General features: G+C 53.1%; 1 protein-coding gene across 1 annotated transcript in view; it reads left to right on the top strand.

The window, feature by feature from the left end:
• The first annotated feature begins 142 nt into the window (after positions 1-142).
• Positions 143-13,302, top strand: part of HELZ2 (helicase with zinc finger 2, transcriptional coactivator) — a 17,777-nt gene continuing 4,617 nt past the window's right edge. Inside the window, 12 exon segments of the mRNA XM_009893565.1 lie at positions 143-316; positions 718-825; positions 1,494-2,017; positions 2,389-3,021; positions 4,043-4,826; positions 5,904-5,979; positions 7,355-10,041; positions 10,043-10,803; positions 11,717-11,802; positions 12,193-12,324; positions 12,544-12,711; positions 12,965-13,106. Coding sequence (XP_009891867.1) covers positions 149-316; positions 718-825; positions 1,494-2,017; positions 2,389-3,021; positions 4,043-4,826; positions 5,904-5,979; positions 7,355-10,041; positions 10,043-10,803; positions 11,717-11,802; positions 12,193-12,324; positions 12,544-12,711; positions 12,965-13,106 — 6,269 coding nt within the window. The 5' untranslated portion in view covers positions 143-148.

Below are 13,302 nucleotides of genomic sequence, written 5' to 3'. Positions count from 1 at the left end.
GGGTGACCAAGTTCTCGCTGTGTAGCAGGTAAGGCATCCGCCCGGCGCGGCGGGGGAGAGGGCAGGGGCAGCAGGCAGCCGTCGGCTCCCTGCGGACACCCACGCCACCGTGGGACACCTCTCTCCCGACAGAGTGGAGGTGTGCGAAATGGGGAACAGCTGCACCAAGGCTCATTCCACCGAGGAGCTGCAGGAGTGGATCCAGAGGGTGAAGGTTGCCGTGAAGAAAAAGAAGCAAGCGCTGAAGGAAGGGCTTTTGTCCTACCAGGACCGGCTCATTGCCGAGTATCGGACGTGCTCCAACGAGGTGTTGATTGTGAGTCACGGGCGGCAGGGTGGGAGCGTGTTTGTCTGCCGGAGCTTGGTGCATCACGAGAAGCCTCTTGTGTAAGAGCTTGGGAACGGAGGCCACCACTCACCTTTCTAATGGTGATGCAGAAAGGGATGTTCCGTCCCCCCCTTCCTTCACCCTCTTTCAAGACGGCAACCCAAGAGCCTGCTCGGGGTTCCCAACCACGCTGCTGTGCCATGGGGCCCTTTCGTTTCCCACAGCTGCTGCGTGGGGACGCTGAGCGGCGCTGGGTGAGGACTGAGCATGAGGATTTACTGGCGGTCCCCTCTCGGGGCGGGGGGAGGGGGGCAAAGGATGGAGATGGCTCTGCGGTGTGTCCCTGGGATGTTGCCTTCAGTCCCGTTCCTCTCGTGTCTCCCTCACAGATGGCTGAGCACGTGGAGGGGGTCAGAGTTGTGTGTGAGCAGCCCCTGCACGTGCAGTCGGAGGACAGGAGGATGAAATACCAGTGGAAGTTCAGGGTCTACTCCCAGGTAGGTCCAGCTCTGCGCAGCGGGAGGCTGTGAGCCGCTGGCAGCACCTCCCGCTGTGCACAGTCCTTGGTTTGGGGTTTTTTTGTTTGTTTTTTTTTTTTTTCTTTTTAATTATTATTTCTGGAAGGGGCAGAAGGATAGGGATTTTGGAACGTCTGAACGAGGACGTGTGTTGGGTATTTGAGAGCAGCTCAGGCTCAGGTGGTTCCTGAGCTGGGGTTGTGCGTGGGGGGTGCAGCCACCATGTCTCCTGTCTCATCTTGTGCGGTGGGGCTGGGGCGAACCCGCCTGCCCTCAGCACCTCCCACGTATCATCACAAGTAACAAGATGCAGCTGCTTTCTTGCCCAGGATTTCCTGGGTGCTGGGGCCAAGAGACTGGGTCCGATTGTCCTCTCCAACACAGGAGACTTCCCATTTACAGCAGACTGTCTCAACTGCTATCAAACTGCGACCTGAGGTTCTTTAAGACCAAAAAATAATTGCTGTGGGATTGCACGAGGAATATGCTCCTTTAAGGAGAATTTCAAGTGCTCTGTAGGTCTGGCATGACATTTGGTTCCTGCAGCAGCTTTTGGTAGGAAATGCTGCTGGGAAGACATCACCAGCCATTGGACTCTTCCCGTGGGCTGTCCCTCACCATGTCCCTGTCTTCTTCTGAACTGGCAGATGCCTCTGCAGCACGTGGCGCTACTGAAGCGGGAACCTGGAGTCAACTTCTACCTCTCGGGGAATGGGCTTTCCCGGGGCCTCCACTACATTCGGGGGGAGCATGTGGCCACCCTGCCTTCCTCCCCACCCGCTGCGTTGGTGGAGGTCTGCATGGAGTGCTGCGCGCTGGGCATCTTCGAGCAGTGGGTGGTATTCGACTTCGGCAGACGCCCTGTCCTCATGCAGAAGATCAAGGTGAAGGTGGGCCGGCGGGACGCCCCCCAGCACATCCCCGGCAGCAGGGAGAGCAGTCGCCCCGTCAACTTCGTGCGATGGGATAGAGGTAACCGCATCATCGTTCCCAGCGTGCCAAGGACCAGTGAAGATGTGGATCTGCTGGCCAAGTACAAACCTCCTGCTCTTGCACTGGACTACCAACGTGAGGGTGGTGCAACCATTCCCATCACCCGTCTCAACTATCGTGAGAGGATGCACAGCTTCCTCTTCTGCGAGGAAGAAGCCGAACAGGCTCTGATTGCCAAGTAAGTGCCAGGTGTGGATCCAGAGGGGGGTTCCTCCTCGCTGTGGACGGCGGGCCCATTGCTAACCCTTGGGGCCATGCTACTGCTGATGTCTCTGTCACTTCTGGGTTGGGTCCTGGGGCGCCTTCCCAGAAGAATGGAAAGCTGCCAAGAAAGATGGTTTGCTGGGTAGTGATAGGAGGGGAAGGGCTGGGTCTCGTCCTGCAGCCGTGGATTAGGTAGAAGCACAGTTTCTGTCTTTGCGTGCTCTGGGGGCCGACGGCCCCTCTCTGGGTGTAGGTGGCAATCCCCGCTTTGCAGCAGGGAGGGCGGTCGCTCTTGAACTGATGGGTCGGTTCTCTGCCGTTCATTCGGGTGTTTCCTCCTTCCAGACTCAACCTGCGGGTCCTCATCTCGCTGACCCCCATGCTGCAAAGCCTCTCCATGGGGATGAAGTTTGCCCTCTCCGGTGAGCTGTTTGCTGAAGTGCCTACTCCTTATAACCTCTCGCCGGACACAGATGAGGGGTATCTGCTGAGCAGGTCTGTGCCCACTGCTTTCCTGGCACTTGACCCACCTGTAGACAATCGGGTTTACGAGGTTAGTGTGGAGCATAAAGCCATCACGGAGAAGACCATCTGGCTACAGATACCAAAGAGGTGCTGCTCAGAGCTGAACTTCAAGCCAAACACCTCCCACAAGGTGGAGATCCAGTTCCAAATTGACCAGCTGCTGTTCCGGCAGTGGCACCAGGCTGTGGACCGCCTGTTGGATGAGAAGCTGGTCCTGCCAGATGTCGCCAGTTGCTCTGTCCCCTATTCTCTTCAGTCACCACAGAAAGGGAATAGCAAGCAGAAACTAGCCATCTCCTTCATCACGGGCCAGACAATCAGCAGCCGGCAGGTCCCACCTCTTCTCATTTATGGGCCTTTTGGCACAGGGAAGACGTTCACCTTGGCCATGGCCACCATGGAGATCCTCAGGCAGCCCAACACGCGTGTGCTGATCTGCACTCACACTAACAGGTTAGCGGGGTGTGGGGGGAAGAGGGAACCAGAGATGTGGGCTGGGTCGAGGCAAGCTCATCCATTGCTTGCCCGGTGCGGTGAGAGGGAACCGTTGTGTATGCGACTTTGCTTAGTGTGCATTTCAATTACGTGTTGAAATAAATTCATATTTATGTAATATGTCTTAAACTGCTCGAGCACTTCCTACTAGGAAGAAGCTCGGCATGGGTGGAAGTCCTTGTGGAAAAGGCGGAATATTCCTGCCTCATTATAAAATGGGGATGGGGTTGGGGAGACAGTTCTTTCTAGCCTTTACTGTGTACTCGAAGAAGTAGAAAGCCGTTGCCTGACCTTGCTGGGATAATATTGTGCTCTACTTGCCCTTGAAAACTCTTGTGCTCTGCCCAATTTTGTGACTCTTGCAGGGAGAGTTTGGGGAAGAGGAAATGCAGATCTGGTCTGACTGCCATTGAATCTGCCTTCAGAGAAAACAGGCCAAGATTGTTAAAATTAGAGCAGTTACGCTGAAAAGAGTGTCCACATCAGATCCTGCAGGCTGTTACTGCCTCGGTATTTAATGTATAATAGATGGGTGACTGCTAATCTTAGCCCGGCTCAGGCCATCTGCTTGCACTGAAGCTTCTTCTGCAGATCCTGTGTCACCTGCCCGGGCTGGGGATGGTTAGCTGTCAGAGGAGAGGTCTGTGGGACTTGGCCCTGGAGAGCAGCAGCCCCACAGATCTGGTTGGGCACATTGCATTTTTCCATATGAGCATCGAGAGATGCCCTCGTCTTGAGTATCAACTCCTGTTTTAAACCATACTCTCAAAATAGGCTTTTGGAATTGGTGGCTGCGTAAACACCAGCTTCTTTGTGCGTCTGTGAGTATCTCCTGTGACGAGCGTGTTGTCAGCCAAAGCTGGGGGAGAGTTTGGGTGCATGTTGGTGAATGATCAGATAGCGCATTGGGGCGACGGTCACAGCATTTGGCAACAGCACTTACAATTCCTTGATGGTTTCCCCTTTTGTTCCCCTCCAGTGCTGCTGACATCTACATCCGGGAGTATTTCCATAACTACGTGACCAGCGGGCATCCCTGGGCTGTTCCCTTGAGGATTATATCTACTGACCGTCCCGTCAACCTGACAGACCCCATCACTCAGATGTACTGCTGCCTTTCGCCAGACCAGCGCTCCTTCCGGCACCCCACGCAGGCGGAGATCGACAGGCACCACATCATTATTACCACCTCCATGTTATCCAAGAACTTGAAGGTTGCCCCAGGCTACTTCACCCACATCATGATCGACGAGGCTGCTCAGATGCTGGAGTGCGAAGCTTTGGTTCCGCTCTCCTATGCCACTTTTGAGACGCGGATAGTCCTTGCTGGGGACCACATGCAGATAACCCCAAAGCTGTTCTCTGTTGGGGGTGGACAATCTGCTGATCACACCCTGTTAAACCGACTCTTTCAGTTTTACCAGAAAGAGAGGCATGAAGTGGCCACAAAGAGCAGGATCATCTTCAATGAGAATTATCGTTCCACCGCAGGCATAATTGAGTTTGTGTCTAAGCACTTCTACGTTGGCAAAGGCAATGCCATCCAAGCCAGTGGGAACATCCCACCCCATCCTGAAATCTACCCGCTTGTGTTCTGCCACGTGTCTGGCATGGCTGAAAGGGATATGTCCATGATTTCTTGGCACAATGCCTCCGAGATAATACAAGTGATTGAGAAAGTGAAGGAGATACATCAGAGGTGGCCGGATGAGTGGGGTGTCCGAAATCTGAAGAGGATCTGCGTGGTCTCCCATGGGATGCAGGTACGTAGCAGAACCATGTGTTCCCCACCTGAGGGGGCTGTGCATGCACTGCTGACCGCTCTCTAAACACTCCCTAATAAATGCTGGACTCTATTTATGATAAACCTGTCTCTTGTGCTAGTAAAAGTAGGGAACCTTGGGTCTTGCGTGCCACCAGTGTTTTTCTGAGTTGCCCTCTGTTTGGGTAGTATGTCGTGGGTGGTCAGAGCAGAGATGCCTCATGGTGGGATAGTTTAGTTGAAGATTTCTTGTGTCTAGTTCTCGGCTCCCCAGTTCAAGAAGGACAGGGAACTGTTGGAGAGGGTCCAGCAAAGGGCTACGAAGATCACTGGGGGACTAGAACATCTTTCTTATGAGGAAAGGCTGAGGGACTTGGGGCTGTTCAGTCTGGAGAAGAGAAGACTGAGGGGGATCTTATCAATACTTATAAATACTTAAAGGGAGGGTGCTGGGGGGATGGGAACAGTCTTTTTTCAGTGGTGTCCAGTGACAGGACAAGAGGTAATGGGCACAAACTTGACCATAGGAAGTTCCATCTAAACATGAGGAGGAACTTCTTTCCTGTGAGGGTGGCAGAGCAGTGGCACAGGCTGCCCAGAGAGGTGGTGGAGTCTCCCACTCTGGAGCCATTCCAAACCCGCCTGGACGCCGTCCTGTGCAACCTGTTGTAGGTGACCCTGCTCTGGCAGGGGGTGGGACTAGATGATCTCCAGAGGTCCCTTCCAACCCCTACCATTCTGTGATTCTTTCAGCCTCCTCTAAGCAGGTTAACTATAGGGCAGACTGGGAGCACTGGATGTGTGGCTGCTGTTGAGTAACTTCCTTGGGGAACCTGCAGCTGAGGAGGGTGAGGGGCCTTGGTGTTGGGTGAGGGGCGTTTCTGAACTGAATCATAGAATCATTTTGGTTGGAAGTAGAGCTTTAAGATCATCAAGTCCAACCATTAACCCGGCACTGCCAAGTTACTACTAAGCCATGTCCCTCATCGCTACGTCTACATGTCTTTTAAACGCTTCCAGGGATGGTGACTTGACCACCTCCTCAGTTGTGCCTCTTTCTTTCTTTCTTTCTTGCCAGGTTTCTGCAATAAGACAAGAGCTGAGGAAAAAGCAGCTACAAGATGTGGTGGTAGAAAACTATGAGAACTTGCCAGGTTTGTGTTTTGTGCACTAGTTGGCTGTTTTTGAGGTCTTCTGTGTTCTATAGAGAGCTTTTGCAGCCATGTTGGTGGACAGGAGAGTCTATAGCAGCTACAGCCACTATGCAATGGGCAGGGGGAGGAGACATTGGGTCGTTAGCAGAGGTCTTTGCAGCATCTTGATGTCGTCCTCCTTGCTAAACTGCAAAATACTGACTGATCTCATGGCAGAATACCTCTCTGGGAGGGTGTGTGTGGTGCTGTTAGGCAGAGCTCCCCTGCCCTTCCCTGTGGCTCTGCCACCGCTGCAGCGAGTGGCCACAGCCCACCTAGTGCTGGTTAGGAGGGAGTGCCTGGAGACCCTTTGGCTGATTTCCATCCCCTTCTGGTTGGTAACTCTTTGATTTTTGTCCTTTCCTTAGTGAATAAGATTTCACACTGAATTAAATCTGCACCCAACTGTCGACTCGTTTCAAATCTATGGATGTTGCTTTGTAGGAAGGTGAAAACCCTGCAAGTGCGATCCCCGGGACTTGAGCGTGTGTGAATCATGTGAAAGCCCCAAATACCAGCGGGGGAGGCTAGTAATAGAAGGGAATTGAAACCAGGATGGCCTGTGGGTACCAGTCGCAGCAAAAAAAATATCACAGAACAGCTCACTAAAGGAGGAGTCTGCTGCTCTGGATGACGAGAGAGGGATAGGGCTGGTTTTATCCTCAAGGACTTACTTTATGACTCATCCATGTTTTTATTATTTTTTTTTTTTTTTTATTGTGCAACTGAGGCTCCTCATGGTGAGAATAACTGACCCCTGGGGTCTGTTTCTGATCTCCACACCCTTTCTTTGCAGTTTCTTCCCAGCTCTGAAATCACCAGGGTGCCTCTTGCTGTTTGTTATTTGTCGTGGGATCAGCAGAGCTGTCCTTGAGGGGAGAGGGATTCTTGCGAATGGTCACAGCTCTCGTTCCTGCAAGGCCCTCGGTTCCCCCAGGAATTTAGGATTCACAGAAAACTATCCATGTTTGCACGGAGTGGCTGGCGTGGGCTGCCGGTGACACTGAGCACACAGGGCTGCTCCACGGGCGCTCGTGGCGGCGCTGGTCCGGTTCTCTGCCTTTCTCCCATCTCCACGCTGCCCTTCGCTCCCTGGTGCGTGGGTGGTGGTGGCCTCATGGTGTCTGTGCATCCTGGTTCATGCCTGGAGGCCTTCGCGATCCCCAAGAGCTGCTTTATTCACGTCAGGCGACTCCCGTGACTCAGCCCAGCGAGGTTCCATCAGCCCATGGCCACGTAACACAGCGTAGACGGGCAGAGCACCAGGTGGCAGCCAGACAGGGTCTTCCCCGTTGGGTTCCTGCGAGTGACTTCTCCCTTGTCCCCTCCGGTGCAGGGCGGGAGTTCCGCGTCATCATCATCAGCACAGTCCACACCAGCGAGAGCCTGCGCGTTTCAGCCTCCCACCACCTCGAGTTCTTCAACGAAGCCAGAGTGCTCAACACCATCATGACCCGGGCTCAGTCGCTGGTTATTGCGGTGGGGGATGCCGTGGCCTTGTGCTCCCATGGCCAGTGCAGCAAGGTGTGGAAGCGCTTCGTCCAGCAGTGCATCGAGAAAGGGAGCATCTTCCCAGAGGACCTGACAATGGCCCAGATCAAACAGGCTGCGTGCGACAAGGAGATCTGGAGCAGGAGGAGCCCAGAAGGGGACGAGGAGGACAGCGACACGGATTCCTGGAGCTCTGAGGCCGAGAGCATGAATCCTGACGATCCCATCCTCCAAGAGCTCTTAGATGAGAGCAAGAACGTGCTGGTGACGGTGTCTGAAGAAGGGTTGCTGAATGTGAAGACCGAGGCTTCAAACCTGTGGGAAGACAGGCAGGAATATGTCAGCTTCTCTTCTCAGATGATGCAGGAGTATCTGCACATGCACCCCAAAATGTATAAAAGATGTGAGCTGATCAAAGAAGGGTTCGACAGAGCTTCTGCCTTCACCCTCAACGACTCTCCTGCAATGACCATTCAGATCAAAGGCAGAGTTCACTGTGGGACGGCCTTCACCGGGGACGAGGTGCTGGTGGAAATCCTGCAGAGCAGCACGCCTGACAGCGGCAGCCACCGCCCTCAGGGGAGGGTGGTGGGCATCTTAAAGCGTGCAGAGAGAGAACGGACCTTTATCTGCATGATGGATGAATTTGATCCCCGGGTAATGATACCCATCGACCGCACTGTCACCAAAATATTTGTCCCGGGGCTGAAAGAGAAACCTAACGTCATTCCCATCCGCAGGCTTGTCAATGGGAAGTACAGAGTGGTCAGCTGCGAGAAGATCAGCCAGGAGACGAGAAGATGCCAGTTCTTCTGCGTCCAGGTTATCTCCTGGCGGGAAGGGTTTTACTACCCTTTGGGGATAATAACGGAGATTCTGCACGCAGCATTGACTTTGGAAGAAGGCTTGAAGATCCTCGACTTGGAGTATGGTTTGGAGAAGAAATACCCAGCTGCTGTCACTAAGGAATCAGCCAAATACACTTCCAGCAGCAAACTAAACCTCACCAAGGAAAATCTGAAGGACTGTCGGAGTTACCTCACCTTCACTGTTGACCCCCAAGGGGCCAGAGATTTGGACGACGCTGTGAGCGTTAGGGATCTTGGGCATCACTATGAGATTGGGATCCACATTGCAGACGTGGCTGGCATCATTCCCAAAGGCAGTGCCTTGGACCTGGAAGCAAAGAAGCGGGGTGTCACCTACTACGCTCCCAACCAGGAGCCTCTGTGCATGTTCCCACCACACATTAGCCAAGATGTCTGCAGCCTCCTGCCACAGAAGGATCGTCGGGTGATCTCCTTGTTTGTCACCGTACACAAGAAGACTGGTGAGATGTTAAAGGGAGTCTTCACCATCTCTGTCATCCGCTCGGACAGGCAGCTGTCCTATGAAGAGGCAGAGCTTTGCATTAAGGACCACTACAGGGGAGCAGCAGGGGCCCTTCGTTTCGATAGCGTGGAGGACTGCGTAGCTGTGGCTTATCACTTCTCCAGGATCCATCGGAAGTTTCGGCTGCAGGAGGACTGTTTCTACGACCGGATGGATGAGGAAAGCTCCCTGGGTAACAGGGGGTCCCATCAGATGATAGAGGAGTTAATGATCATGTTCAACAGTTTTGTGGCCGAGTTCCTCACCAATGAGGAGGACACCAGAGACGTCACTCCTCTCCGGTGTCAGTGCGAGCCAAGCCTTCAACAGTTATTACTCATGAAAAACAAGTACAGCCACATCCTTCCTTTGTCCATCCATCTCTCGCACCACCTGGGAGAGGCGCCTCCTGGCCAAGACTCCTCTAATGTGGTGTTCAGTCTCCTGGCCCCCATCTGGGAGCACCTGCAGTCAGCTGCTAATGTCCGTGACTTCCACAAGATGCTAGACCTTATCGTTACTGATGACATCCACCCGAAGCTGGCCCCTGTGGCCCTGGAGTTCAGGAGACTGCTCAGCCGCTCCTATTTCAGCCGCTCCAACTCCACCGTCCAGTCGAAAGCGGGCCATTACTCCCTGCACGTTGACTCGTACACCTGGGCTTCCTCTCCCATCCGCCGGTACATGGATGTCGTGGTCCAGCGGCACCTTCATTCCGTGCTCCGGAAGAAGCCCATCATCTATTCTTCAGACGACATTGAGTTTCTCTGTCATGACTTCAACAGGAAGAATTCCCAGGCAGTGGCGTACGAGAAGAGAGCCCGCTGCCTGCAGATGGCCACCCAGCTGAAGGGCCAAGTCCTGCAGAAGATCGCCTTCGTAGTGGATATTGAGGGGATGAAAAAGTATTTTAAAGCCCTGTTTCCACTGAACAAAGAGAGTCTTCCAGATCCCCAGATAATTAACTACAGGTCTCTTCAGCTGATAGAGCAGCCCATGTTCATCCAGGAGCGGAGCAGCATCAGGCTGACGTGGAAGAGGAGGGTGTACTCCGTGCAGACGATGAAGGAGCACGGCCTGCGCGAAGGACCTCTCCGCGACCTCTGCGTCACCTTCTTCGGCACCCAGACTTGGCAAGAAGTGCTAGCGGCCATCAGGAACGGGCTGGCTGAGGAAGAGCCAGTGCTCGCACTACGTGGAGCTCTCCTTGGAGCTGAGTGCCGGCGACGCGCTGCAGTTCCAGCTCACCACGGACGTCTGCCGGGGCTTCCTGGTGCCCTTCGTGCAGCTGTGGTGTGTGACGCCGGGTTTCGACATCTGCCTGCAGCACATGGAAAAGCCCATTGATTGCTTCTCTGCCTACGCCACCCTGCCATCCAAAGACAAGTACAAGCACCCAGCGGAGTATAACAAGGTGTGGATGCCAATGAGCGCCATGGAGTCTGCTTCGTGTGCGGTGGCTGAAAATGACTCCATTGTCCTGCATGATGTCAAAATAACCTGGGCAAAGCAAAGGACAAGCAAAGGACAGCTACAAGGGACTTTTGTCCTAAAGAAAAACTTTTTGGAGGAGTGCTCCATTGAAGTGGACTTCAACCACTGTTACTTGTGCATTCGCTTAAGTGGGCTGAAGGTTGGGAGCCTTCAAAGCGATGAGGAATGCCTTAGCCACAGCCTCCAGAATCTAACTTTTCTTAACAAGAGCAGGTCAGAAAGCAAACTTATGGTCGATCCAGATACCTACACCTGGGTGGCTCACGGGGTCACCGAAGAGTTCGGCGACGATGAGAAGTCAGACAGGAGTAATCAGCAGACTATGAACTTTTACATCCGCTATATGTCTATGGAGAACATCCCCGTGGAAATCTCACAGGCCTCTGCCAGGTTCACGGTGGAGCTCATACCAAAGATGCTGCCAGACGTGTAAGTGTGCTTAGCGGTTGTGCTCTGGTTAACCTGTCCATGCAGAGCAATGGCTTCCCATGGGTGCCTTGCTGCACCCAAACGGGCTTTGCTCGCTGGTGCGGCTGATCCCCTGAAAAATCTGTCCTTACCCAGCTCCGACTGGCCATGCTGTTGGGCTGTTGATGTTTGGTGGGGGTGGCAGCATTTCTCAGATCTGTTCTCAGAGAATCACAGAATGGTCGGGGTTAGAAGGGACCTCTGGAGATCATCTAGTCCAACCCCCCATCTCCAGATGGCCTCTTGCTCTTCTGGTTGACCTTGTGAATGGGGAGATAGGGAAAGGTGCCGTGCTGAAATTTCTCTGGGCATCTGTCTCTTATGTTACCGGATTGCTGCAATACATGTCATAAGAAGCAGTGTGAAGCACTGGATCAGGGTTTGCTTAGCAGAAGTGCTCCCTGATTTCCCAATCATTCCCCTTTGTTGTTGCTGTGAAGCAAGATCTGCTCTTGTTAGAGCAGAGCTGATGTCTAGTTTGCCCTTCTTTGTACACAGCATGGCCCGCTGCGCACCCACGACTGCTGCAGCTTTTTCAGGGCAGAACGTGCTTCCTTTTGTATCGCGAATTTTAGGGGAAAAATTGGAAGCTAATCCAATAAAACGGGGTGGGCCGCAATAAAATGGAGTTGGGACAGAAGCTGTGCTTCTTGCTCTCAACATCTTTGCAGGCTCAGCTCTTCAGACAGTTGAGAAATAGTCCCAGATGCAAAAGAGCAGAATAAGAGTTGGTTTTGTTTAAGTTCTTTGTGGATTTAATGCAACACCAAAGCAGAGAGAAAGAATAAACAAGACAGTTGTACAAAGCTGTATTACTTCTTTTTTTGCTGTTTTAAGTTACATTCCATTCATTCTTATTTTCCCCCTCTGTCAGACGGAAAGAAAAGGCAATTTGGAAGCTCAAGCATGCCTCCGAGCTTGCTAAAAGCATTGCCCTCGGCCACGAACCTCCTAAAAAAGGTAGGTGCAAATTTTCGCCTTTCTTACCTTGTGGCTACTTGCTTCTGGCCAGGCAGGTGCCCTGGCAGCTTCTGTGGGTCACTGCCATAGGGGTTATGCTCCCAGACCGGGAGGTTCCCCCTTGCAAGGGGAGGGACGGAGAGGAGCTGCTAGCCTGGCGGAGTGAAGGGAATATGGGATACCCTGCTGGAGAATGGCACGGGGGATATTTTAATCCCCAGAACCCACAGAGAAGGCTCATGGGCAGAACATCCTGGCACAGGACCAGGATTGCTTTCAGGTGGTCATGTAAACGGACCAGGATTGCTTGGTACCTACTGCATCCTCCTGTTGTGCGCTGTCTTCAGTAACCTTCTTTAAACTTGTTTTCTTGACTCTTTGCCGTAACAGTGACAACATCCAAAATCCTGCAGCAAAAATCCTTTGATCTCCCTGGCAGCCGCAGGAAGCTTAACCAGAGTCAGACCCAGGCTGTCCTAATGGCTCTGAGAAAATCCTTCACGCTCATCCAAGGCCCACCAGGTAAGGCTGTGGAGACAGCGTGAGTACGTGCCTACTTTGTTATGTCCACAGGACCCGTGGTGAGACAGGAGATGGTAGCATGGGTTAGTTTCACCCACAGCTGTTCAAGGCAGTCCCCTCAATTTTTTGATTTTATTTCATGGCCGATCCTCCGGATGCTGATCTAGAGCATGGGTGTCACGGTTAAAGTGTTCTCAGCAACCTCCTTGTTTTTTCTAGGCACAGGGAAAACGGTTGTTGGAACTCACATTGTCTACTGGTTCCATAAGCTGAACGAGGAGAGCGTCGAGAAGGAGCAAACACTATCCTCTGAAGAAGAAGAGCCCAAGGGGAGAAAGTGCATCTTGTACTGTGGCCCATCCAACAAGTCTGTTGATGTTGTTGCTGGTAACTATCGGTTTTAAGCCCCTGAAAGTGGCTCATACTGGTGGGAAGGGAGAACATGTGGCCGTGAGCAGGAGGGGCAGAAAGCAGGGCTGGTCCTTACAGAAGACCCCTCACTGCAGGGTGAGGACCAGTGAAGGTGTGGTTGATGAGCGAGGGGTGGGGAGAAGAGGCGAGTGCACGGCAGACGGCCGTGAGCTTTCCCAGCATCACCGGTGCCTGGTGCTGTCTGAGCAGACCTGTTCTCCTTCCCCAGAGATGCTGCTGAAGATGAAGAGCCTGAAACCACTGAGGGTTTACGGTGAAGCCATTGAAACGATGGAATACCCGTACCCGGGGAGCAACCGGCACCTCTACCGCAAAGCCTTGCGAGATGCAAAACCAAAGCATGAGCTCAGGTAGGACTGCACGGCCCCGCAGGCACGCAGAGGGCTGGGGAGTGATGTTTTCTGCACCGGTAAAGCTGAACAAGACAGAGCAAATGCGGTTTCCACTCCGCTACTGCAGAGCAGCACTATTAACCTGCTTTGTACTTCATTTTTTCAAGTGAAGGTAGTCTAATGTAGCACCCAGTCAGGAAAACATCCTAGATGT

Source organism: Charadrius vociferus, unplaced genomic scaffold (genome assembly GCF_000708025.1).
Source record: "Charadrius vociferus isolate BGI_N301 unplaced genomic scaffold, ASM70802v2 scaffold259, whole genome shotgun sequence".
Lineage (NCBI taxonomy): Eukaryota > Metazoa > Chordata > Aves > Charadriiformes > Charadriidae > Charadrius > Charadrius vociferus.
The sequence above is the reverse complement of the archived record's forward strand: the minus strand, read 5'-3'. Positions and strand labels throughout refer to the sequence as shown.